Source organism: Emydura macquarii, unplaced genomic scaffold (assembly GCF_026122565.2).
Source record: "Emydura macquarii macquarii isolate MOO-44397 ecotype Brisbane River unplaced genomic scaffold, CSIRO-AGI_Emac_v2 contig_2365, whole genome shotgun sequence".
Classification (NCBI taxonomy): domain Eukaryota; kingdom Metazoa; phylum Chordata; order Testudines; family Chelidae; genus Emydura; species Emydura macquarii.
The window spans coordinates 2,625,770-2,652,665 of NW_027132502.1; the positions used below are offsets into that span (position 1 = coordinate 2,625,770).

At 46.3% G+C, this 26,896-nt stretch overlaps 1 protein-coding gene across 2 annotated transcripts in view; it reads left to right on the forward strand.

Annotated features, from left to right (window-relative positions):
• The first annotated feature begins 6,581 nt into the window (after positions 1-6,581).
• TFRC (transferrin receptor) overlaps positions 6,582-26,896 on the forward strand; it is a 29,290-nt gene continuing 8,975 nt past the window's right edge. Inside the window, exons 1-11 of one of the 2 annotated variants that reach the window (XM_067561081.1) lie at positions 6,582-6,604; positions 14,748-14,820; positions 17,267-17,474; positions 18,510-18,726; positions 18,974-19,117; positions 19,931-20,030; positions 21,205-21,327; positions 23,306-23,401; positions 23,721-23,860; positions 24,364-24,533; positions 25,496-25,615. In XM_067561081.1, coding sequence (XP_067417182.1) covers positions 14,788-14,820; positions 17,267-17,474; positions 18,510-18,726; positions 18,974-19,117; positions 19,931-20,030; positions 21,205-21,327; positions 23,306-23,401; positions 23,721-23,860; positions 24,364-24,533; positions 25,496-25,615 — 1,351 coding nt within the window. In that variant the 5' untranslated portion in view covers positions 6,582-6,604; positions 14,748-14,787. Of the gene's footprint in view, positions 6,605-6,727; positions 6,773-14,747; positions 14,821-17,266; positions 17,475-18,509; positions 18,727-18,973; positions 19,118-19,930; positions 20,031-21,204; positions 21,328-23,305; positions 23,402-23,720; positions 23,861-24,363; positions 24,534-25,495; positions 25,616-26,896 lie in introns of those variants that run through there. The other variant, XM_067561082.1, reaches the window with a different exon arrangement.

Consider the following 26,896-nt stretch of genomic DNA (forward strand, 5'->3'; position numbering starts at 1 on the left):
AAAGGTTAAACCTATGCTCGCAAATATCTGATCTTAGATCATTGGCTTAGACAGTTTTCACTGTCACTGCTGCACGTCTGTGACCAACACCTCCCCACAACCACACTGTGTTTTAAACAAAAAAAAAGGAGCTGCCTTTTACTAAGTACTAACTTCAATTACACAAGGAGCAAAATTCCCCCCACCCAACACCTCTACAAGCAGCCTGAGATCACATACACCCAGCGAAACACAAGAAGAACAACTTACATCATCAGATCTTTGGTTGGTTGGCAATCCTGAGAGCAGGATGTCAATACCTAGCAACTCTGGAGAATTGGAGCTTTCATGTGCCTCTTCCCTACAGCCACAAATACGCCACAGCTTGTTTACAGTGCACCGTGATGTGCAGAACGGTGACTGACTCTGTGGAAAAGCAAAGATACAAACAGAGCCATTGGAGCAGATCCTCACCTGGGGCGCTGGAAGGACTGCATAAAGGTGGGCACCCCTGAGAGCTCCCGCCCCGTGCGCCAGGTCACAGCGCCACTCACTCAGATTTGGCCCAGACCCCTGCTCTGTCATACCACCTCTTTGCCATCCAGCCCTGCTCATGAGCCCAGGGGGAGAGGAAGCTGGTTCCCCCTACCCCCATTGCACCCCATCCAAGTTCAGGTTCTCAAAAATGGGGGGCATGGCCCCGCCTGTTTAAAAAGTGGGGGCAACATCTCTTCCCCTCCCTCCCCATCACCGGCACCTATGTCCTCACCCATGCTATAGCCCCAGTAGGACGCTGCTCCGGTGACAGATAGGGGCATTAAAAGTGTCCTAAAAGGACATCTTAAAGCCTTATGGCTCCCTTAGCATCAGAGTGCAAGAAGTCCCCAGAGATCTAATTCAAACCACATAGTTTAGGGAACAGTCTTCTGTCTTTGTCTAAGCTTCTTTCCCTGCACTCCAGATCACACAATTGTGCACAAAGTGCATGCTGTATAAACTGCTGTCTAGCCCCATAGATGGGATGAAAAATACGAAAACTGGAAACAACTATAATTTGTGAAGACCAGTAAGTCCACTGCTTCCTTATGCACTTAAGAATAGCCCATTCTTCTGCTCCCATGAACCTAATCCTTTCAATTCCATCTGTGTAAGCACCATATGTCCCCACAACCAGGAAATCCAAGGCACTACACATTTCTCTCATAGCCTTTACGTTTTGGCCAATGCGGTTTTTATGTCCACATGTAAAAAGGCCAAGGAACCCATTATTTTCCCCTATTAAATAGTATTCCTTTTGAATCATATAACCACTGAAGCCAAAACTGGGTTTCACACTTTTCTATTCAGTGTTTTCATTGATCGTTTGCTCATATTTTTCCGATGAAATTAGCAGTTATGCTCGTGTTTTGCATTGCTCTGTTCTATTTCTGTTCTTTTTGGACCACATTTTGATGGCTCAGAAGTTCGAGAGGTAAAGCACACTGACCAGATGGGTATATCCAGGCCCACAAGTTTCCATAAATGCCAACAAACTAATAGATTGGGGGACAAGATGAAAACAAGGAAAGCAACAGGTCCAGATTGTGGAAAAAGAAAGATGAAACGGGTAGATTTTGCAGCCCTGGTTCAAAGACGCTCACCTACCTTGGCAGTTGTCCGCATTGTAGATTGCAACTTCTTCAGTCTAAACTTTATTCTTTTGTTGTTGTTTTGACTAATCCAGCTTGCATCACTACCATCTAAAATAAATCTTACTGTGATGTGGAGATTTTCTGTATCCAGCAGCCAAACCACCAGGGCTGTGGAGCAAGTTCAAGTATGGTCACTCTTTGATGCAATGTGCAGTAGTTACAAATCCATGGTGCTAAAGAGGGCTGCCATCATTTAGATGAGATGTAAAAACCAATGGGCTGACCACACCTGGTCATAAGATGGCTCCTTTTTGAAAGAAAAGAGGTGCTCATTCTGGTATCCTGCTCAAAATTCCCAAGTCAGGAATTTACATTTTTCATCCCTAAATTTCCCTTTTGTGTTGAAGGGACACAGTCTGCTCAGAAATCCTGTTTCTGTCCTTCTTGAATCCTTCCACTGGGTCGGAGATCAAAGAGCTGCAGGAGAGCACAGGACAGAGAAGTATAGGGGGACAAGGTATGCGTCATTTGCTTGTAAGCACTGCTTCACCTGAATCTTTCCGGGGCTAGGCAGAGCAGCAGACAGATTCTTCCATTCCACCCCCAGACTCCTCCATGGAACTGGGGAGAAAGGAGCAGTCCCAGTCATGAGTAGGGGCATGAATCCAGGGGAAAGAAAAGAGAGAAGAGAGACACCTGCCCTTTGGGCTGTTACTTAGTGGCTTCTGTGCGCTGCGGGGGGCTGGCTGATCCTGTGCTGAAATACCCTGTCTGGCCAGTAGTGTTCGTGTGGGTCTCGGACAGAAGTGGAGGATGAAAAACAACTCCCCAAACCAAAGCAAACATGGTAACAACAAAAAAGAAGAAATGTTCAGAACTGAATTTAACAAAAATACTCTGATGTGATTTCTGCTGCAATCAGCAAAAGGTGAAGCTGGCAGCATCCCTTTAAATGGATACATGGTTATTATCCTTGTAAAAAATCTGCTGTGCTTTGCTGAGGTTTTGGGGGCATGTTTCATTCCTTACTGATAGTCACCTCGATCCCACGCAAACCTCCCAGAATTTCCCTTTTTTATTATTGCTAAATCATTTAATCAGCAATGCTGAGCTGGGAAACAGAGCTTAGGGAAAGTGCTATACCCAGCAACTCTAAAAACTGCACCCATATCAGAAAAATCTGCCAAGCAGTCCCAGTGACCCAGGGAGAGGTAGGCACAACCCAAATTATAACCAGAACCAGCATTGCCAATGTTCATGATCTTAGCATGAGTCCCAAAATTTATTTCACTCCTGGAGGCAAAGGATTACAGGAGAATTTCAGCTTTCATTTAAAAAAAAAGAAAAGAAAAGTACATTTCTAACTCTCACAGTTGAGGCAAAATGCTGAAAATGTGACCTGAGTGTGTCTTAAAAGCTCAAAAAACAGCAGGATGATAATAATAATAATACCTAACTCCAATACACTACTTTTCACTAGTAGATCTCATAGACTCTAAGGTCAGAAGGGAGCAATATGTTCATCTAGTCTGACCTTCTGGACAATGCAGGCCACAGAACCTCACCCACCCATTCCTATAATAAACCTCTAACCTATGACTGAGTTATTAAAGTTCTCAGATCATGGTTTAAAGACTATAAGATACAGAGAATCCACCACCAAGTGAGCCGTGCCCCATGCTACAGAGGAAGGCGAAAACCCCCCAGAACCTTTGCCAATTTGCCCTGGGGGGAGATTCCTTCCCAACCCCAAATATGGCAATCAATTAAACCCTGAGCATGTGGGCAAGACTCACTAGCCAGAATTCTCTGAAATAATTCAGAATCCAACCCATCAAATGTCCCATCACAGGCAATTGGCATATCTATCACCAGCAGTCAAAGATCAGTCAATTGCTAAACTAGGTTGTCCCATCATACCATCCCCTCCATAAATTTATCAAGCTCAGTTTTGAAGCCAGCTAGGTTTTTTGCCCCCACTGCTCCCCTTGGAAGGCTGTTCACTCCTCTGATGGTTAGAAACTTGCATCTAATTTCAAGTCTAAACTTCCTGATGGCCAGTTCATATCCATTTGTTCTTGTGTCCACATTGGTGCTGAACTTAAATAATTCCTCTCCCTCCCTGGTATTTATCCCTTTGATGTATTTATAGAGAGCAATCATATCTCCCCTCAGCCTTCTTTTGGTTAGGCTAAACAAGCCAAGCTCTTTGAGTCTCCTCTCATAAGGCAGGTTTTCCATTCCTCGGATCATCCTAGTAGCCCTTCTCTGCACCTGTTCCGGTCTGAATTAATCTTTCTTAAATAATGGGGGACCAGAACTGCACACAGTATTCCAGGTGAGGTCTCACCAGCGCCTTGTATAACGGTACTAACACCTCCCTATCTCTGCTGGAAAGCAAACTGAAACGGAAGCCTAATTTCTTTTTTTAATCTCATGATTTTAAAGCAAATCATGTGATTGGGGGAGGGGCTGGCATAGGATTGGAGTATGTTGGTACTGGCAATGCAGGATTTCATATAGGTTGGGTCCGGCATTCATGGAGGAGTCAGCGCATCAGGGGGTTGGCACAGGTGTGTGGAGGCGTTTGGTATCGCTGGGCAGTGATGCCGGCACAGACATGTCGGGAGATTCGGTTCATCGGGCATGATGTTGGCACAGGCATGTCGAGGGAATTCAATGCATTATGTTGGTATTGGCACAGGCAAGCGTGAACAGGGTTGCCACGAAGCTGGTTATTAAATGGCCCAGCCAGTCTATGTGCTGCCTTGTTGGTTTAAAGGTTTAATGTGCATTTAGTTTTGTTTTTCGCTTGAGACACGTTAGGCCACTCTGCAATTCACACCCCTGTGGGCTGGGTATGGAAAAAAAATGATAAAATAATATAAAAATCCAGATGGAGGACAGGGGTCAAGAGTGTAAAACGGCTCTGTAAAATACTTGTGATAACTAGCTCCAGTTGGCACAAGGCCCCATTTACTGGTGGGGAGGGGAGATGGCCAGTGGCGGGTTTTTGGTGTCTTGGAGGTGACAGCCGTAGTGGGAAGGGAGATTCAGTGCACTGGGTGCTGATGCTGGGACACATGCATGAACAGGGCTGCAGCGCATTGCAGCAGAACCAGTGCATGGGGGAGACCAGTGAGCTGAGGTGACATTGGCATGGGCACACACGCAGTGACACACTGGGCCAGGGTTCTGGCGCACAGGAGGCAAGGCACTGGGCCATGGTGCTGGTACATGCAAGGTGCTGGACCACGGCATTGGCACACCCAGTAAGGTGCAGAGCCGTGACATTGTGTTACCAGATTTGCCCATTACCTTGGGGTGCACTCATTTATTAGGATTACTTTCCTGGTGGGTGGTTTTAATTCTATCAATGTACTGCTTGTGTCGCTCATGTTTTTCTATGGAGCTTTACTTCTCCCTTCTGCAAGTCCCCTCCCAATGGAGCAACCCTGCAGGACCTAAGTTTCCCAGGACTGGGTTCCTTCAGCCCCAGACCCAGATAAACACCCACATATACACACATTAACAGAATGCGTCTGAGCGGACCGGGTCAATCAGCACTCTCAAGCTGACTCCTTATGTCCCTGGACACAGCAGGCTGGGTCGAACAGCACTTTCAAGCTGCCACCCTTATATGCCATTGGCATCATACCAGAATAGAGTATGTCTGAGCCAGCTGGGTCAAACAGCACTTCCAAGCTGCCACCCGCATGTGCCACAGGTTCAGCACGTCCCTATCCCCACCTTCACATTACAATTGTTCTGGCAGTAACCCCCTGGATGAGCAAACCCCACAGGATTGTGGGGTGCTACAGGGATCTTTAGCTTAGGTAAGAGGAGTGTTGCTGCAGAGCAAAATAGGAAAGCCAAGAACACGCAAGAGTAAAGGAAGTTTGGAGAGAGTCTGGCAACCAGCTTGATTACAAAAGTCAGATTTAGAAAGTTATACCTGGAGTAAGAGAGACAGAGAGAGAGAGAGATCAAATTAGGTCTGAGGGGGAAAAAGTGGACTTGAGAGAGAGTTGGGGGTCCAACCACTCCGTGAAGCTTAAACCGGTCGAGGTTCCCAGGTGGTGGCTGTAGCTGAGGGTCCGGAGTGCAGGAAACAGGCAGGGCCCCCAACACGATCAGTCAGGAAAAGGTGAAGTCCCCATGGAACTGATGCAGAACAGAGTTTTGAACTTGGGTAGGGTTTTGTAGGGAAGAAACAATGGTCCAAGGGAGGACAGGAGGTTTGTTAATGGGTAAACGATGACTCAAGGGAGTGAACCAGAGTCCTTTTGTTTGGGCTGGACAATAGGAACTGATCATTCCTGGCGATGGGCGGGAGCTCACAATGCAAGCAGGCCCATGCAGTATTTCGGGTACCAACAGAGGATCTATGACTAGGATTGGTCTGAGAGCTGCTGCGCTGGGCGTGTGCCGCGTGGAGCAGAGATCCCCCATCAGGCGATGCTCCCGTTTCTCCGGTCCCGGAGCGCAGCATGGGGCGGGCCCAGATGCAGGGAGACGTGGGGCTACGGCCTCGGCCCATGGAAGGTGCCAGGCTGTGGTGAAGGCGCCTGAGGCGAGCGGCCAGGCCGTGGTATTGACACACACGTGGTGAAGCGTGGCGCCATGGCACTGGCACACGGGGGACGAGGCGCCGGGCCGTGGCGATGGCACGGGGGATGCGCCGGACCGTGGGTGGCACGGGGGAGGCCGGGCCGTGACACACTCAGCCGCACTAAGGCGGGGAGTCTCACACCCCGCCGCCCCCTGCCCGCAGCGCCCCAGGCGGCCCCGCACCCGAGAGCGCCGGATCCCTGCCCGCCTCAGGTGAGACGTGGGGGGAGGGGCCGGGCGGGCTGCAGGTGTGTGTGGGTGCGCTGAGGGGGAGGGGAAAGGGGCGTGTCCACGTCCCGCACGCGGCTGATTGGCCGGCAGCCGGTTAAAACGCGGCGCGGCGGGGGCCAGAGTGCGGTTGGAGACAGCGGCTCCCTGAACGGGTAAGTGGCCGGGCTCGCGCTGAGGGAAGGTGCGCGCGCGGTCAACGGCAGGGCGGGAAAGGGCGGGGAGGAGCCCCGCTTCGCCCCGCCCCCCCGGCGTACTTAGTGCCTACGTGCGGCGCGAGCCCCCTGTGTGCCGCTGAGCTGCCTGCAGCGCCGCTGTGGAGGGTGAGCCGAGCGGGGCCGCCGGGGCGCGTGGCCCGGCGGGGGGGGCTCTGCAGTGAGCGCGCGCGTGTGAGGTGGGGGTCGCTGCTGGCGCGGGGGGGCTCGGGCTGAGGGGGGAGCTGCTGGCGCGTGGCGGTTGGTGGGGGGGAGGGTCTCGGCCCGGAGCGGGCCTCCGCTGGCCGCGGCCAGGCTGGTGGCGCTCTGCCCGCGTGTGAGGGGGCCGGGCCGGGTGTGTCCGTCCGTCCTGTGCGTCCCGCCGCGCACGTGGCGCCGCCATGGCCGCGGGTCACCTTGAGCGCCCCGCGGGGGCGGGCTGGAGCCGGGCCCCTGGAGCGCTCCTGGCCGGGCGGCTCGGCCCGGGCCTACCCACCGGCTCGCTGCGGGGCCCGTCAGCGGGGTGCCCGGCTTGCGGTCGCAGCCTCCCGGCGGGCCGGGCTCGGGCGGCCTCGTGAAATGGCTCCGCTCAGAGCCGGGGCTTTGTCTGGCCTCGGGCGGTTCCCCAGCTCGGATGGCCCGTGGCGAAGGGGCTGGGCCGGTGGGCAGCAATCCTTAGCCTGCAGCGGCCCGGCTGGGGGCGGGGGGTCCCTATATTGCAGTAAGGACCGGGCAGGGCCGGGTAACCTGGCGGCTCCACGCCCGCTCTGGCTGAGGGACGCGCTCCGCTGTGACGGGGTGTTCCTGGCTCCCAGCGCAGACCCCAGGGGAAAGCCCAGGCCTACGCCTGCTGAGCTGTCTCCTAGAGCAGCCTTTCTCAGCCTCTTCAGTAGCCAATACCCCCAGCCTCTGGCAGTTTGTCAGTCGCCACCACTCGCTTGTCCACGCTGAGCAATAGTCTTCCCCCTTCACTGCTGGACGCTGGATTTCAGCAGTTGAGTTCTGAGTTCTGCAGCGCCATGTGGCAGTGGCAGATAACAAAACCCCCTGATGTTTCTTCCGCCTTCCTCTGCCTCCATATGGGAGCCAGGTTAACACCAGCCAGTCACTATGGCCTGATGGCGGGGTCATGTGTTGTCCTCACACAGGCAGGAACTTGTGAGGTCTGAGCCAGCGCTAGCAGCCCACCAGAGTGGATAGCAGTGCTCCCCATGGCTGTCCCTAGGGGGGTGTGGGCCTGGGGCAAATCACACTGTGGGGCCCTCAGGATTTTTATACTAGTAACATCTGGGGCTCTCATAGTTGTCAACTTCACTGCTCAGCTAGAGCAGTGACATTGACAAGTAAACCTGTGGGTAGAACCCGGCTTCAGGTCTAGGCAAGCCGCTGGGCTTGCTGCTTGTTTTTCTGGGCAGTGGGCTGTGAGCTGCCAGCTGGGCAAGTTGCAGGCAGTGGCTGCCAGCTGGGATCTGGTGGGATGCAGGTGGCTGCTGCCCTATGTCCCAAGAAGCCAGCGGCTGCCATCTACCTCCCAGCTAGGAGGTGGGACTGGGCGGAAAGCTGGCAGCTGCTACCTGTCTCCCCCAGAAAATGGCAGCTGCTGTCTGCCTCCCAGGTGGGACCAGGCAGCTGATGCCCAGCTTCCCCAGAAATTGGTGGCTGCTGCCCACCTCCCTTAACTGGGTTTTTTGCTGTGTACTCCCCTGCCTGTGTCTCGTGTACCACAGGTTGAGAAACTGTCCTAGAAAGCATGGAGTCATTCATTGGAAAGGCGGGGTACTTTCCGCTATGCTTATCTGGGCTGTAGCAGCAGAGCTCTGCCCTCAGGGTGGGATCCATGTTTCTGGGAAAAACTTCACTACTGATTTGGCTCAGTCATCTTACCTTATAGGCCAGTACTTGTGGCAAATGTAGGTCCCTGGGTTTTTAATTTGAAGGAGGGAGGTGGTTAAGGGTAACCAAATTCTGGACTTCTGGCCAATTGTGGTTTCTTAAGTGTCTAGCCAAAATCTGGATCTGCACCCCCTAGATTATCTGGTTATATTTCAGTAGTTTTTAAGAGCTCTGTTTGTAGACCAGAGCCAATTGTACTAAACTGGGAAATGCAACAAAAAGATGGTCCCTGTACACTCTTGGGGCAATCAGAATAAAGCATTAGTCAGCAGGTAGACAAAGACTGAAAGGCTATGAATGAGAGGTGGTTGTCTCAGTAGCCCAGCTGCCTAACCATGGTCAAACTTTTGTCGCATCATAGCTAAGGAGGAATTTGAAAGAGGGCAGTGAGGTAGCTTTAAAGATGTTTATGGGGGTCTTCTCCCAAAAGTGGGAGGCAGCAGCATGGGAGAAAAGGAAGGAGTTCAAAAATAACAAGCAAATGAAGGCTGGCATCACTCACCAAGCAGAAGCAGGAATGAACAACTTGGTGAATGAGACTGAGTACAGTAGGAATGGTGTGTGAAGGCCTCTTCTGTGAAAATAGAGCTTGGTTGATCCCCTGGAGAAAGGGGAGCCTAATAGAAGATTGTAAATATAGATGCTGGAACTAGAGGTGCAGGCTTGAAGTAGCTTCCATTACTGTATATAGTGTGGTTCAGTGGCTCTCAGTTCCTGATTATAATTCCCTGGCTGCGAAGTAGGGTGACGTGAAGTGATGAGCTAGGAAATCTTGCAGCAGTGTTTTCAATGGACATGAGTGGGCCAGGACTGCAGGTCTCAAAGCCAGAGAAGTGACTGTTGTAGTAATTGAGATGTGGTATAATGAAAGTCGGGACAAGAGATCTAGCTGTGAATGAAAAGGAAACCTGTGCAGAAAGAAATGCCCAGATTTAGAAATTCTGGGTGTGGGATATCCCAAGTTAATTTAGATTTTGGCCAGTGTGCCTCAAGTCTCTAAATGCATTGTCATCCAGGGAAAATGGCATTAAGATGCTTCACTAATGCACTTCTGAGGTACACTCAAGCTGCAGTTGGTGCCTTAATGCACAGCTCTAGTTATGCTGGTGCACAGTCTACATTAATTTGTCCCATTGTGGACTGACTGCCAAGGGTGTGGGTTGGTGCAGAACGTCTTATGCCTTGAAACATAAATCAATAGCATTCAAACAGGCTGCTCCCAATGTCAACTCTTAACTTCTTCATGAGCGTCGTGATATCTATATAAATCCCAGTTGCTGGAATTAAGACTGGAAAATATCAACCCATTTTAAAATGAAACTGTTTCTAGTCCTTCAGGTTGCAGAAAGCCTGAAAATGTGCACCAAGTGCAACCTAAAGGCTCAGAAGGCAAAATTCACTTATGATTTTCTAAATCTCATAACTTAAGGGTATTTGAGTCATGATTTGTGAATGGCGGTACTGCTACTATAACTGCATAGTCTGGATGCAGTATTCCTCAGCTTTAATATGAGAGCCACATTTTCTCAGTCAGAAGAATCATTCTGATTTGTGTACTAGAGCAGTATGCTATTTCTATTCATCAGTTTGTTACAATCAGGACACCTGAAACTGACCTTTTATTCAGTAAATAGTCATTAATGATTTTGTTTGCTTAAATCTAAACTTTGGATGCAATCTTACATACTGAAGTAATTACACTTGCAATTTTAACACCATGGGGCTCTGGGCTGTGGGTGCTGTATAGACATGTACAGTCTTAGATGAGTCACTGAAAGCCTAACAGTGACATGAAGGTAGAGGAGAGGTACTTGACCAAATACAATTGTCTGCTAATGCCTTTAGATTTCAAATCTTTAAATATTGCTGATGCTAAAGATTTGCAAGTTAATAGAAGCACTATTTTTGTGGTGCCTTGCTCTCACCTCAGTTTAGGTATTCAGCATTTTAAGTGTAGACCTGCCCATAATATTCATTAACTGCTGAAGTGCACTTCCATGGGAGGTGGTAGCTATGTAGGTGGGAGAAGCTCTCCTACTGACACAGTGCTTCCCACACCAAGGTTAGGTGGGTACAATTACATTGTTCAAGGGTGTAGAGATTTCACACCCTGGAGCAACATAGTTACAGCAATACAAGTCTGCAGTGTAGATTTGGCCTGAGAAGCATGAACATTCTTTTGGGGATTATTGCTGTGCCCTGGTGCTGCTGGAGTTATATTTGCATCCTGTTCAAGAATCTCAAGTTATCGAAAGGAGACAAGTTCTATAGACCACCACATGGTGGCTTATTGAGAGTTGTCACTTATGCACCTCAGGGTCCTTGAAGTTCCAAGCTGACACATTTGAGGTTTCTTCCCCAGATAATACTTCCAGTTTGATCTACCCATAACTATTCCAACTCACTCTATTTTTAGAGTAGGTGAACTTAGACTAACATATCAAGTAAAACTGTCAGCTTGGAAAGGCAGTATAAGTATATTTTATCTATTGGGCCCCCAAATAATGGGTTAAGAGTCATACCAAATGATGACCAAACTATTATAAGAACAGTGTGGCTTCCCCCGTCAAGCACTCCGAAGTTAGGAAATACCAGAATTTGCTCAGGCAGCCTTAATTTGACTCCTTTTGTACATGCATAATTAATTATAGCATCCTATTGTTTTTACAGCACCCCTGCTGAACTTGTGAATGAGTAGTTCAGTAGTGTTCTTTCAATTTGTGGCCCAAGGTGACATTTAAACCATGCCATCTAAAGCTTGGAGCAGATACTAGACTTACCATCTCATGGGTATAGATATAGTGCTCTCGGTGTAGTATCTGAGTGATTCATAAATTCTTTCAAAACCCCCTTTGCGTTTAGGTGCTGGTATCCCCCTGTGGAGCTGAGGTGCAGATTTTATGGCCCGGTTGTCAGGTTGACTGACTGAGTGCAAAATTTGAGACACCCAAGTCCTAATTTAAGAGTACTTGCTGTCTTTTATATAGCACTTCATTTAGTGTATGGGACTTCATCTGCAAGTGCACCTGTGCTGTGCACTCACATCTGACCTGAGGCAGCATACTGGGCACCTAGAAAACAAGGGGTGCAATTAGTGGCCACCTGTAAAGTCTGGTTTTAAATGTAATGCTAGGCAATTCATAGGAACACTGGCATAGGCAGAGAAATGCCATCCTGGAGAACTGGATTCTGACTGGCTTTACTAATACCATTCTTCTGCCATCCTCCGCTTCATTCAATGCATACCTTCCCCTGCTGCCTCAATAAATGGTAGGGTCCTAGAGACAACAGCCTCATTCACTACATCAGTGTTGCTCAACCTTTTAAGTAGCAAGTACCCCCTAACTTCTGAAAATTTTACTAAGTACCCCAATGCTTAATTTTCCATGGGATTTTGTATTTGCAGACTAATGGGAGCCGTATGTTGGAAGAAGGGCTGAGTATACAAGGCCATGATATGATGTCAGATCTAGTGTGGGTAGTGTTACTACTTTTATACCAGGGGTGCACAACTCAAATATGTACCTGGGCTGGAGGTGATGCTGCTCAAAGCCTCCTAGCTTTGGCCAACATGCCAGTGCTGGGGAATATAAAGCACCATGCCAAATTTTATGTCCTAGATTTGAGAGGAGGAAGGGGTCAGACAGGAAAGGAGGGTGAGACAGGAAGAGGGTAACTGGTGAAATCTGGGACTGTCAAAGTTGTCAATTTCACTGCTGTCACTGAGCAGTGAAGTTGACAAGTTTTCTGGGCACTGGGCTTTGAGCCAGGGAGGGGGGCTGCCATCTAAGCAAGTTGCAGATGGCTGCTGCCTGGCTGGCAGCCCGGGAGGTGGGTGACTGCCACCCATTCCAAGCTGGGGCAGAGGAGGCTTCTGTGCTGGCTGGGACTCAGGTATGTGGGCAGATGGCAGCTGCCTGTCTTCAAGCCAGGGTGCTGGAGGCTGTCATTTGACTTGGAGCTGAGGCACAGGTGGCTGCCACCAGCTGCAAGGCCAGCTCATGAGACCTGGGAGCTGTGACTGGGTGGGAAGCAGGGGCTGTGACCTGGCTTCAGAAGTTGGCAGCTGCTGCCTGCCTCCCTTTCACTCTTTTTCCCCAAGTACATGGGGTATGTGTCCCACAGGTTGAGAAACTATGCACTACATAACCTTGATTCCCAGGACACCATTTATCCTAGACACTAAGTGATGCAGGGGTCATGTAGAAAATTAGAATATGATCATGCAATTCAAGATTGTACTGTGGACACAAGGCTACTGAGGCAACCTTAATTCTAGCACTTTCTAGCCCAATTGCTGAACTCCTCAAGCATTAATTAAATGCTATACTGAAAGAACAGTAACTCATAATCTCTCAAAATAAAAACCAACCTAGAGGTCAGTGGTTCTACATGATGCAATTTCTGGAACATCAACAGGGTTTGTAAATCCACATTCACAGCACAGACCTCTTGTGCTAGCTGAGTGACTGCTAGCAGTGGTAGGCTGTTATCCTTCTAGTGACTTGTTATCCATATAGAAGATAACTATGAAGCACACTGGCCGTGTCATCTTCTGACAGCAGAAGAATATTGACTCGTGACTCTTGGATTTAATTTCAGTTTTGTGTGGAGAGGTTATAATGGTGATAGGGTACAGACCCACTTGCTTTCCTCTTCCCCTGCACTGCCAAAACAAAACCTGTGCCTGAGGCAGATGTCTGGCATGAAGAACTTTAGCCCAAATGTTTAGTATGGTGAAGTTGCAAGCAACTGAAAACAAGATCATATAAAATGCTAGCAAGGTCTGTAGGTAAGGTAGCCAACCAGCTCCACCTACATTTCCTGGTGAGAGGCTGATGGAGGAAGTCAAATATTTCCTATGTTGAAATTTAGTTAGGCTACGGATCTACTGGGTAAGTGATAAGTAAGGATAAGATTTCACAGGTTCATGACTTCCAGAGACCTCCATGATATTTTCTGCTTGAGCAGTCATCCCAATGCCCTAGGGAGGCAAGGGCCCCTGAGCTGTCAGCTCTCAGGTAGCAGGGGCCTCCTTATTTTTAGTAAAGTCCACAGACTGGTCATGAGCATCTGTATATCTTTATTGCCTGTGACCTGAATGTGGACTTCACTAAAATAACCATGACGCAATCTTAACTTTAGTGACAAGTCTTTCAATGCTCTCTGGGATGGAAAGCAAAGGGATGTTCCAACACAGTGCAGGACAAAGCATCTTGCTTATTACGAAGATTGTTCAACACTTCCAGCCCATCCAATATGTGCATGTGTGATCTTTGAAACACATTAGCTTGCCCTAAGGCTGTTCTAGGTGTTGGAGAAACTATTTGATGCCGTTGTGTGTGGCAGCTGTCAGCATGCATGCTCACTGCCAGTCACTGAACTTCAAAACAAGGATAGGGATGCCTCCTAGCATGCTTCCACTAGATATCTAGGAAAGATGATGGCTGACTACTGTGGTTTCATTAATCACTAAGAGTCTGAGATGAAATCCTTGATCTGTCCTCTGCCATGGGCCTAACTTCACCAAAGTATCTAAATATTAAATTTGCTTTTCTAACTGCTCCAAAACAGGAGATTTAAGACTCAAACCATTTTTTCCTGACCTTGGCTCTAACGATTACTTGTTGGATTGAGCTTGATTGTATTGTACTTCTAGCTTATTTAGAAATTACAAATACTATATTTAAAACACATTGGTTCTTAGCAATAAAGGTTAGCTAAAAACTTTAGCTTGTTGGTGTTACTAGAACTAGATTTCTAGAGACTCTAATGGACAACTTTGGGGTGTCCCATTAGGGAGCTAACTGACTTAATCACTTCTGTCCCTTCCCCACCCAACCTTCAAATGGGGAGGGGTGCAGATGTTTGGGACAGCTGCATCTGTGTTAATACCAATCTTAACAGCCCTCCAGCACACAAACCAGAATGAACATTATGTATACATTTATCCAGGTGAAGCTAATCCTGCAGCTCATATTAGAAAAAAGTCAACCTCAAATTGGCAAAACTGAATAACTACACAGGTGGTAAAAACAGCCCAGAAATACTTCTAGAGAAGCAACTTCTGCCACTTCAAAGCTATGGCAGAAAATGTATAGGTGTTTATGCAGAACAGTGATTAAATCTGACAGATGCAATACTAATGTAATGCTAGTGAGGGTGGGTCACAAGAATTCCAATTTTAATGTGTACACTTTTTAAATTCTAGGTTTCAATCAAGTAGTTGGAAGGAGCTCATCCAAAAAACTATGGATCAGGCTCGATCGGCAATCTCTAACTTGGTAAGACTCCTGGTGCAGAAGCAAATGCAGCCTCTTTCTAGTAGTAATGTTGCTATAGTCTGAACACTTGCTCCTAGCTTAGCGTTTATTCCTACTAGTGTTCACCACTTCTGGTGAACATTAACACAGACTGACATGTAATAAAAGATGTTGAGTTTGTGCCACTCCATAGTCTCTTCCTATCTTAGCTGATCCTAGGCCATGATTTTTTAAAGAGTGAAGTATCAGGCTGAGCGCACAAAAGCCTGTAGTCAAAGGCACCCAAATCCTGACCTCAGACAGTCATCTTCCTCCCTCCAAGTGTCAAGTTGGGCATATGAAGTCACTGGCCAGTCTGACTGTAATATATTGGTAGTGATGGTGGTTCCTCAGCTCCCAGCTAGAAGCAGGCACCTGTAAAAAATTTTGCCAAAAATTTTTTCTGGTTTCACTAGGGAGGCTGAAAATGGGCAAGATGGGGGAACTGACTTTTCTGTAGAATTCATAGACTGTTTCTTTGCCTAAGAGTGAAGTGTATTTAAGGAAGTTAATTAGTTATCTGTTTAGATCAGGTGAAGCTTATTGACCTCCACTAAATGTTTTTTGGGACATAGACAAATGCTCTCCCCAGAGCATTGTACCCAGACAACCTGTATTCCTGGAACTAGCAGAACCTGAGCTCTGCTGACTTTGATGCATGTGACTTTCAGTGAGACTGCAAACCTCACTGGGCTATCAGAATAGCTCCTATCTTGAGATACCAAGAAAAGAGGCCATTGGGTGCTAAAAGCTGCTAATAGAGATGAGAGTGCTGAGCAAACACCTGCATGGGAAGACAGAGCTGGAAGACTGGTCCTTGACAAGTGGCATCATAGACAACCAACTCATGACCTTGCTGGAGGTCTTGGTAATACAGCTGACCTGAGAAACCTTTGAGAAGCTTCTCTACTTCAGTACCAACTTTTCAAAGGCTGAGTTTGCAGACAACTGTCTTAGAGGGAAAGGATTGAGTATTGGTGCACAGGTGGTAGTGATATGGTTGACCAAGTGAAGGTATGAGATTACTGAAGTAAGTTCCAGGAAGCTAGTGACACTTAAATTAAAACTAAATAACACATGGCCACTTTGACAAGTTACTGGAGTTCATCAGGGTTTGTTTTGAGGTCCATTTTAATCTGACTTGTAAACTGCCCTGTCCTTTAAAGTCACAGCATTCTCACCCCTTCGAGAGCTGTTTGTTAGCAGTTAAATCTTATAAATTGGGAAAACATCTCTAGTCTAAACATCATTTTTAAGCAAAGACTCCAAAGTAAGAGTGCAAGGCAATTCTCTGGCCCTAAGGACCAGAGTAAGTTGACTTTTTTTGTGGTTATTGTAGTGTTTTTTTTCCTTGTTCTGTTTGTAGAGGCTGGTAGGGGGCAGTAGGCTGAGAAAAGCAGAGCCCTGATAAGGGGTGCGGGGCTGCTCTGGTGCTTAACTTTAAGTCTCTTCCCTCAATGTGGACACAAGAACAAATTGTAATTTCAAGCCTCTGTTTATATCTTAGAGGTTTCTAACCATCATAGGAGTGAAATTCTGAAACTCCCTTCCAAGTGGAGCAGTGGGTGCAAAAGACCTAACTGGTTTCAAGCTGAGCTTGATAAATTTATGGCTGGGATGAGATGAGACTGATTAGTGTCTGCCCCTAGCAAAAATCCCCAACAGCTGGCAACAGGACACTAGATGGGGAGGGCTCTGAGTTACTGGGGAAAGTCTTCCCCAGGTGTCTGACTGGTGTGTCTTGCCCTCATGTTCAGGGTCAACTGGGGAATGTGTTTTCCATGGGTCAGATTGGCAGAGACTCTAGGGTGTTTTGCCTTCCTCTGTTGCATGGGCACAAGTCACTTGCAGGTTTAAAGTAGTGTGACTGGTGGATTCTGTAACTCGGAGTCTTTAAACCCTGATTTGAGGACTTCAGCAACTTAGCCAGAGGTTAGGGCTCTATTACAGGGATGGGTAACATTCTGTGAACTGCAGTGTGCAGGAAGTCAGACTAGATCAGTGATCCCTGAGTCAATACATGAGTTTATGGTCCTCTGTGCTTTTCTCTGGAACAGGTGAGGGCATCCAACACCTAGAGCAGTGTTACTTGTCAGCATTTTATCAAAACCAAAGTCCTGAACTCACTTCTGTGTGGAGCTGGAAAAATCAACTTTAAAAGAGCTTGAAGTTCTTGTGAACAACCAAAACATACTAGTTAGAAGTAAACTGCAGAGTTAAATGTGGGTTTACAGCAGACATCTGATCCTGTGACTCTAGACACCACTGTCAGTGGTTAAAACTGGATTTGAGCAGGTCCTGCCTAAATAAGACCCCTATATTTGTTTGGGAATGAACACAGCTCCCAGGTTGTAACAAGCAATGTAGTGGGCTTTGTGCAGTATGGACTCCTGGCGATTCTCACTCATCTGACTACTTTCCCATTTAGTTTGGAAGTGTGCCGCTGTCATACACCCGTTTCAGTCTGGCTCGGCAAATGGATGGAGACAGTCATGTGGAAATGAAACTGTCTGAAGAGGAGGAAGCTGGAGAAAATGGAATGACTGACCATGTTCATACTCGTGTAGTAAAACCAAGGAACAGTGGCAGAAATCTCTGGTGCAAAGTTGCTGCAGCAGGGCTCCTTTTCTTAATTGGTAAGATAAAAGGGCAAAAGATGGTGGGAAAGGAATTGTACCAAGTGTTCAGTCTTGATCCCTCTGTGCTTAGTGACTCTTCAGTGTTGATCTTACAATAGATCAGTGGTTCTCAGCCTTTCCAGACTACTGGACCCCTTTCAGGAGTCCCTTGGGTACCTCAAGTTTCACCCCTCTCTCAAACTGCTTGCTTACAAAATCAGACAAGACACATCTCAGCACATAATGAGAGAGCAAGCAATTTTTCAGTAATCTACATGAAATTTTAGTTTGTATTGACTTGGCTAGGGCTTTATGTAGCCTGTAGTAAAACTATGCAAATACCTAGATTTAATGTACCCACTGGAAGCCCTCTGCATATCCCCAGTGGTACACATACCTCTGGTTGAACTACTGGCAATAGACCATCTAGAGTATCTCATTCCTGGGACTGAAAGGGTGAATACCAGCTAATGTTTAAACTCTTCATATTTGCAGTCTCAAACACTCTGTACTGTGAATTCTATGTAAGACATGGAGCCCCAGTGGCTCATTAAAGCACTCTGTTCCATTACTATATAAAATTAGATGACCTAAAACAATGCCTATCAAGGCAAAGAAGGGAAAATGGCACTATGAGGGAACTAGTAAAAACCTGTCAGCTTAATAGAAGAACCAAAGCTGCAGCAGATCAACTCCATCTTCAGGATGATGGAGACTTGGTGCTTTAATACTAGGTGGCTCTAGTTTTGTTACTGATGTAAATTCAAAGCAAATGCAGCTAAACTAATCTGAATGGCATTGAAGACACTGATAGTCATTCAGATAAAGCTGGTACAGGATGTTCCATCTACATATGACCTGAATAGAATCAGTGACACTCTGGCTATTAGCTTTCTTAAACTATACCAGCTTTCCCAAGTTTGCATGGGAACAGGCTGTTCTCCAGTAACTCCAACTACTTGGAATACATAGTCAAGGGGCTTGAGTTAATACTGGGTTGGCTCAGTTTTTTTTATGGCTCTTTATAACATACACCTGATCTTTTTCCCCTAGGATTTTTGATTGGCTACTTGAGTTACCATGGTCGAATGCAGGCAACCAGCAATTGTTTAGATGGAAGTCATGCCTGTGGAAATGCTGCCATTACACCTTTCCTAGGAGGAGATGAGAACATGGAAGAGCCTGAAACTGAACCTGTTCTTTACTGGAGTGATCTCAAAACAATGCTGTTGAACAAGTTGAAAGAAGTAAACTTCCTGGAAAACACCAGGTAACATCCTTCACTGAGTCCTAGTCAAAGCTATTGAGCAAAATACTCCTGCATCTGAGGCATAATCTCTCTCCTCTTCCCTGTTCCTATAGAACAAAGGTATTAAATGGCTGAAGATTATTGCAGTCATGACTGCAATGGAAGTGGCACTCTAGGCTAAACATGGTTGTGGCTTGTTCATAACCTGGCATTGTACTAGGTAGCTGGCTTTTAAACCTGTGTGCCTTTACATTTTCTTCCATTCCAGGAACCTGCCATCTTATTCCTCCCATGAAGCTGGCTCTCAAGAGGATGAAAGTTTTGCTAACTATATTCATAGTCAGTTAACTGACTTCAAACTGGATAAAGTTTGGAATGATGAGCACTACGTTAGATTGCAGGTCCAAGGCAGGTAGGTTAATATACCAAAGCATGGTAAGCCACTTTTATTCTTTCAGGCATGGATCTCTTTCAAAAATAACCTTCAGCTAGAATAAATGTTTGCAGTCTAACTCAAGTTTGCAACTTTGTTTGAGGGGGGGAGATCAAAGCAGAGCTGCAAGGAACTGTGTGGCCAGGCTTCACTTCTGCTTTTAACAGCTGCTACGGAGTTGTGTTGAGATGTGTATCCTGTAGCTAGACTGCACCTTGACCTAAACAAGCTATAGATAGATCTGCTTCTAGCACTGTTTTGCCTACCAGCTCAAATCTGTTATGGGAAGGTATACTTGGAAAAGAGTATTGGGAAAGCAGTATTCCCTCACTTCTACAGTACTTCAGTATGGGAGTACTAATTGCCTAAATTCACACTGGCATCCTAATTCCTTCTCCACTCCAAGGCTTGCATACCTGAGCCTGTCACTCAGTTTTGGGAGGGTTAATGACTCCAAATGCCACATAGCAGTAGCTCATTACTATTAATCTAGAGGTAGACCTTCTGCATCTGGCATACATGCATGTACACAAACTAGCTTTATGGACTGTGTGCGCACACAACTATGCTTATTGCATATGGTGGGTAAGTAGCCTTGGAGAAGCTGGATAACTGTGTGAGCTATCTGACTGAAGGTCTAACCATGTAAACATAAAGATTGTCAGGCTTGTACTTCTAGATCTTATTTCTAATTCACTTTTAAATTGAATAATCAAATAGCTAGTACTAACAGGTTGCAAACCTTCCATTTTAGAACTGCTATTTTAGATAGCTTTGTTTCTTGCATCTTAGTGTCCTAAATACAGTGACTATTGAGCCTTCAGCTGGAGCTGCAGAAACCTTGGAGACTGCTAATGGATATGTGGCTTACAGTGCAGATGCAATAGTAACAGTAAGTTATTTACTTAATAAAGTGCAAACTGAATTTAAAGCAAATCTGTACTTGCTGAGAGGATGGTTAACAAGACAGTTACTGACCTTGCAGATAAATCACTGACAGTCTGAGACTTGAACTACCGTTGGCTTCTTAATCCCTTTCATTCTTAATTATTCTAAAATGTCCAAATTCCACCCTTGCAGCACAGGACTACTGCCACGCTTTCAGCCAAGAAGAGCTGGATATGATATAGAGTAAAGCCACACATCATTCATTCTACAGAGTTTTGCCTAGAGGCATTCACTCCTGAGGTTGTCCATTGAGGACATGGTTCAGTATTTCCATGCTCCAGCCCACAAAGCAAGAGTGCTCCAAGTCAGAATTCAAACTTTTCCCATCAGACCCACTCCTGGTAAAGCAAACACCAGTCCCAATTTCACATGTGAGCTAGTAAGTTGTATTCTAGTTGTGTACCTTGTCACTTCAGTAATGGAAGCATGTCTGGCTAAACTCTTGCAGGTCCCACTCAGTGAGGTGGGACAAAAGCATTGTGGGAGCAGATGGATCTCCATTTCCATCACCAAGGCCTGAAATAGTTGATAGCTGCTTCCCCCCCTTAGGTTCCTGGCTAGGGCCTGTCCAGGAGCCCATCAAGAACAGAAGCATAGAATCATAATGTGTAGGACTAGAAGGGACCATGGAAGTCATTGGGTCAGGTCTCCTGTGCTGGGGCAGGACAAATATACCTAGACCACCCCTAACAGGTGTTGGTCCACCCCATTCTTAGACTCCCAGTGATGGGATGGCTTTCGAGGGTGGGGGGCTATTCCAGAGTTAACTACCTGTATAGTTCAAATTTTTCCTAATTTCCAACTTAAATCTCTTGCTGCATATTAAGCCCATTAGTTTGTCCTTCAGTGAAGATGGAGAACATTTGATCACCCTCTATAACGGGAAACCTTTGCATAGAAGGTTGGCTCTACCTCCACTGGGAGGAGTTGCTATGGTCTGAACCCATAGCATTCCTTGCTGAAGGCATGAGACTGGTTGGAGCTAGGACATGGAAGTTGCTGTGGGAATTTAGATTTCTCATGCATTTCCTGGAAATAAGACCAGTGGTCCAGGCCCCACAGCCTTATGTACATATGAGTTATCCATAACTACTACAGCTACAACCATTTTGTTCCAGGGTAAACCAGTCTATGCTAACTATGGCCAGAAAGAGGACTTCCAGAAACTAAAGGAAATGAATATCCCCATAAATGGATCTGTGGTTCTCATCAGAGCTGGGAAAATTACTTTTGCTGAGAAGGTAAGTGACATGGTTCTTGGCTCCTATTGAGTAGTGAGAGATCACACAACTGATCATGGCTTTGCATTTAATGTCCTGAAATATTAGCTATTTAGAATTTCCCCTCCAGGTTAGAAGTCAGATCAGCCTTTAGCTTTATTCCAAACATATTTATGGGTGCTAGGGCAGGAAGTGGAGAGGAGTACCTCTTTGCATTTTAATGGGCCTGGCAAAAGTTCATGTTTACACAACCCCTTCTAGTCCCCAGTTGAGGGAAGCAGTTGCACTGTAACTGAGAATTGAAACAGGCAAGAGAATCCGATAAGAACTAATGTCTCTTTACATGCACACCCCTCCCCTGCATGCAAACTTCAGCATCTGCCCAGTGACTAAACACTATACAGGCAATGCTACCAGCCCCACCTAGAACTCTAAAGACTTCCTTTAAAAAAAAAAAACAAAAAAAAACCTTACTAGATTAGATCAATGGTCCATCTCTCCCCATATCCTGGCTTCTGACAGCAACCAATGCTAGATGCTTCAGAGGGAATGAACAAAACTGGGCAATTATCAAATGATCCAACCCCTGTTGAGTCCTGGCATCACAAGACCCTGGACATCCTCTTCCCATTGAGACCCTGTTTTTAGTGGCTTACAACTTAGCCCAAAAAGCTGACGTTTCACAGCCTTTACACACCTTGTGTCAAGACTTTTTTTTTAAAAACTTCAGCCACTTGTGAGAATGAGGCAGAGGAAATACTTTTTCTGTAGGAAAGAAACTGACCTTTCTTTGAGAAGCTCTAGTGTCTCCATGTTTGGGAGCAGAAACTTAAAATTTACAGGGTGGTGGCTTTTGGTCAACATGCCTTTTGCCATCCCTGTGAAAGTTGACCAAACTTGGCCAATTAACCCTTTGAAAAACTCTTGCATGTGCTCTATAGACTTGCTAGACCTTCATAGCTAAAGTGGCCCAAGATTGTCCCCATTGTGCAGTCTCTGCTCTTGGGTTGAGCAGGACTTGCTGAAGTTGTAGATCTGAGCTGCTCCAGATACCAGAACTGAGTGGAGGAGCCTCTTCAGGGCTCCTACCACATTCACTACACACTGACTGCAGGCAGCATAGAGGAGGAAATTGCTGACAAAGAGGGGAAAGCACTGGCATGGGTTGAGCTGGGTGGTCAGAGAAGGAGCCTGTGACTGAGTGGACACTTGCACTGGCTTGCGAAGGGATGGAGAAGGAAGTAATGGGATCAGAAGCCAGAGATGGGGAAGAGGGTGAGGATGTGGGGAGGGCCTTGGGTTACGGGAGAAATGTACAGTCTGCCCCCTAAAGCAGACCAAGGTGACCCCTGCAAAGTTACGGCTTCCCCTTCTAAAACATGATTAGACTACCAAATAATGAGCCTATGCTATTTTTCCATAGGACACTGCCCCATTGAGTGCACAGGGTGGATAACTGCTCATTAACTGAGTGCTATTTACTATTTTGTTACTCAATACCTTATTTACCATATACTCTTCAAACTCTGCTCTGAAGATCAATTATTTCAGCATGGGCTTTTCTGTGGCATGCCTCTATTGTACTTGGAAATTCAACACCAAGGTCTCAAGGTGGGCACTCAGAAAATGAGGAACTGACAATGACCACTCATGAAAAGGCTGGGTTAAGTGATGTGCCCAAGCCACTTAACTGCCTTAACCATGGGAACTTCCTGTGATCCCCCTACACACCTTCCAATTTCTACAACAATTGAAGCAGGAGTCCTATTTAAGTCTCCTCTGGAAATTAAACCAGGTTATGTATTCAAGGAGGTCTGTGCTATACACTCAGGGAGAATCTTGTGGGGAATAAATAAGTATGATTCAGGATAACCTATGCACAAGGGGGTTAAATTAAGGTTGAACAAGCCAACTTGATTCAACCCTTAATTTGAGTCCTTTATGTAACATTAACATTGCTGTGTATAAGTGAGACTCTTTGATCCTGCCTTTCCTCCAGGTTGCCAATGCCGAAGGCTTGAATGCAGTAGGTGTCTTGATATACCCTGACCCTGCTGATTACAAACATCCTGCTAATGAGGGTCTCTTTGGACATGTAAGTGCTCCTGACCAACTACTGGTGAACGTTGGTTGGCTTCATTCAAAGATTCAGAAGGAGACTGCATAGCACCCTCTCCTAGAGAACACAAACATGCTGTCTCTTGCATAATGCCTCTAGAAATGGTTCTCCACTTGTGTAAACCTGACCATAATGGACCTTTGATACAGGGCTATAGTGACTAACAAAGCCCAGCTGTAGCCTTGCAAATACAAAAATATCTGGTCCATACAGCCCCATAGACCTCTAGCACCTCACTCTTAAACAGTGTTTAAGGTCTGTATCTTGCATGTAACAACAAATCCTTCACCGACAGGCTCATTTAGGAACAGGTGACCCGTTCACCCCTGGCTTCCCTTCATTCAACCACACTCAGTTCCCACCAGCTAAGTCTTCTGGACTGCCACGCATTCCTGTCCAAACGATCTCGAGCACTGCAGCAGCAAACTTGTTCAGGTAATACTGTCTCCAGAGGCTTACCAACTGTTAAATGGGACTAGTGATTACTCAAAGGGATCTGTGAAATTGCATCACTCCTTGTAGGCAAAGCTCTCCTCCTGTCCTCAAATAGTGTGTGTATTGAGGTACAGGTTGTGAAGCTAGCTGCAGGTTCATCAATATAGGACTGCCCAAACTCTTGACTGCTTCAGCAAATAGTCCTGTATCCAACAGTTACTCCTAATTTAATGTAAATGTTGGTCTCTAGCATGTATTTATCTGCTTCAACAGCAATCTGAGACTTGGAATTCCTCCGCATGACATCAATGCAGTGCACTCTTCTGTGCAGTGTGGCACTGCCAGAATAAACTAGTCTTGTCAAAGTCCTCAAACTTCCACCCAGTGGAAAGGGGTTGGTCAAGAGATTTGCCTTCTAACTAACTTGTAGCAAGGCTCTGAATGAGATGCCTGAAAGTGAAAATGAAATGAAAGTTCATGATATTTGAATACTACTCTTTCAGCAAAATGAATGGAGAAGACTCCCCTGTGGAGTGGCGAGGTAAGCTCTCCACTTACAAAATGAGGTATCAGAACTCCGATGGAACTAAAGTGAAACTCGAAGTGAACAACGAAATAGTGGAGAGAAAAATTCACAACATCTTTGGCGTTATCCAGGGTTTGGATGAACCAGGTAAAAAAACTCTTAACAAGCTGGCCATGCTTAGAAGCTTGTGTAGCCTGTGACTCCCATAACTTGCATGGGAGAGTGGGACCAGGAGGAAGTCCTGGACTAAACTTCTTTAGCTTAGTCCCACATAAGTAACCAAGTTCCATAAAACAAGTCCTCATTACATGGAAGTCTTTAAGCAAATAGCTACTTGCTCTTGCTAGGCCACTGGATAACAGCTGAAACTAAAATCTTTCCCCATAATACAGTAGCACTGAAGATGAAAGGGTAAATGTGGGAGACTATTCATTGTACACAATTATGGAGTAAGCAGCCTGCTTACTGAGTTGGACTACCTCTTAAAATTTGGGACAGACTGGCCATTCTCTGGCCAAGTGTCTTGTGCCTAGTAATCAAGAATAAATGGTTAGACTTGTGTGGTTGGACTTGAACCAATCCAGCTAAAAGGATTTTGAACCAATTTAGGTAGATGGTGCATGTCCTTGTTGCTATTATGATTTAGGCTTTGTTTCCCAACTCTGCAGGTCCTGTAGATTTGTTTGTAGTGACTAGAGGACCCTCTCCTCCATCAGGAGCTGAGCCTCCCTTTAAGTGATGTACATACACATGAGACAATAAGAATGTAGTGAGAGCTGGTGTGTGTGTGTGTGTGTGTGTGTGTGTGTGTGTGTGTGTGTACATAACAGAACCAGTTTAGCTGACTTAAATCCTCCAACCAGGAACCTACAACTGTCTTTCTCTATTTGTTCACTCAGCACTGAGTTGCGTTTCAGACTTGGACTGTCTCAAGAATGGCCCTAGTGAAGAGCCTTTTGAAAATTCTTTTTTTCCCCTAAAAGTTGCATGCAGCTTTCCTGCTGGTGTGATAATCCAATGTTTGCTCTTCCATGTAACATGCCAGCTGCATTAAGCATTCTGACATAGTAAGGCTGCATCTCACTACTCTCTTGCCCTCTTCTTTGCAGATCAGTACATTGTGATTGGAGCCCAGCGAGACTCCTGGGGTCCTGGAGCTGCGAAGGCCGGTGTGGGGACAGCCATACTGCTGGAGCTTGCCCGTGCAATTTCATCTATGGTGAAAACAGGTAAATAACAAAACCCTTAGTCAAGCCTCTGTGCTTGCTGCTGTAGAAGAAACACATGCAAGCCTGTCAGGCCTACTCAGCTGACCACAAAGCATGCGTCCGAACTGTCCGGTTTAACAATGCTCAGTAGGAAGCAAAATGCCAGAGTCTCAACCTCTATTTCAGCATCTAAGTTGTCTCCTTTGGGCTGTGCCCCAACTTCATCCGAGTGGCACTTGGATAAGTCAGAATTGGAGTTGCCAGTTCAACTGGCAACTCCAGGCTTATCTACCAAACAACTTGAGTCTACCAAGGTTTTCTGTGGTGCTTTCAGTCAGTTTAGATTCTTCCAAAGGCAAGAACTCCTCTTATCAGCAATGGCAGTTTTATTTTGTCTCCATAGCAAAGCATGCCTTTCCTCCTGGAAGTGCTAACTACTTATATTCTCATAATGCCTAGGTGCCCTAGTCATGGACCAGGCCCTTGTCTTGAGTGCAATGAACAAAAGAGTGCAAATCTCTTGTTCTTTGTACAGCACCTAGCACAACTGATCAGGGAGTACTAGAAAACAATGACTGTTAATCAACATAATAGCATATGGTCTCATCATGACAGCAGCCAAAGTGGTTTTAGCTGTCACAGCAAAAGAGCTATACCCTAACTTGTAGGATTACTCAGTGAATCAAACCACTTTAATCATCACTGTTTAAATTTTAAACACTTCGGTGGAAGACTTCAAATGGTCATGTAGCCATAGCATTTATTAGTCACTTTCAGCTATTTGATTGTATATATACATGGTAGCACTTATGGAGATGGAAATAAAGCATAATCTCTGGCAATGAGAGGTAATCACCATGACTGTTGCTAAATCGTTCCAATGGTGGAGTCTCATTCCTTTTAAATCAAGAAGTTCTAGTTCCTTTAAAAATTCTTGAATTACCTTGGGAGAAATTCTTTGGCCTGTTAGACAGGATGTCAGACTAGATCAGCAGTTCTCAACCTTCTCCCCTCCCTTCCCCCTCATGTCAGGTCAAGAACCACTGACCTGAGTACCACTCGGGGGAGGGGGGAGAACTTGCGGTGACAGGTTACATGGGGGGAACAATGCCCTCTGCCAAAACCCTTCTGCTGTTTGCCCCTTTTCAGTGGCAGGCTTTCCTGAGGGTGGGCACTTTTGGCGGCATGGTACAGCTTGCATACCACCCAGCCTTCTGTGAAGTACCACCGGTGGTACGCATACCACCGGTTGAGAACTGCTGGACTAGATCACATTGGTCCCATCAGGCCTTGGAATCTGAT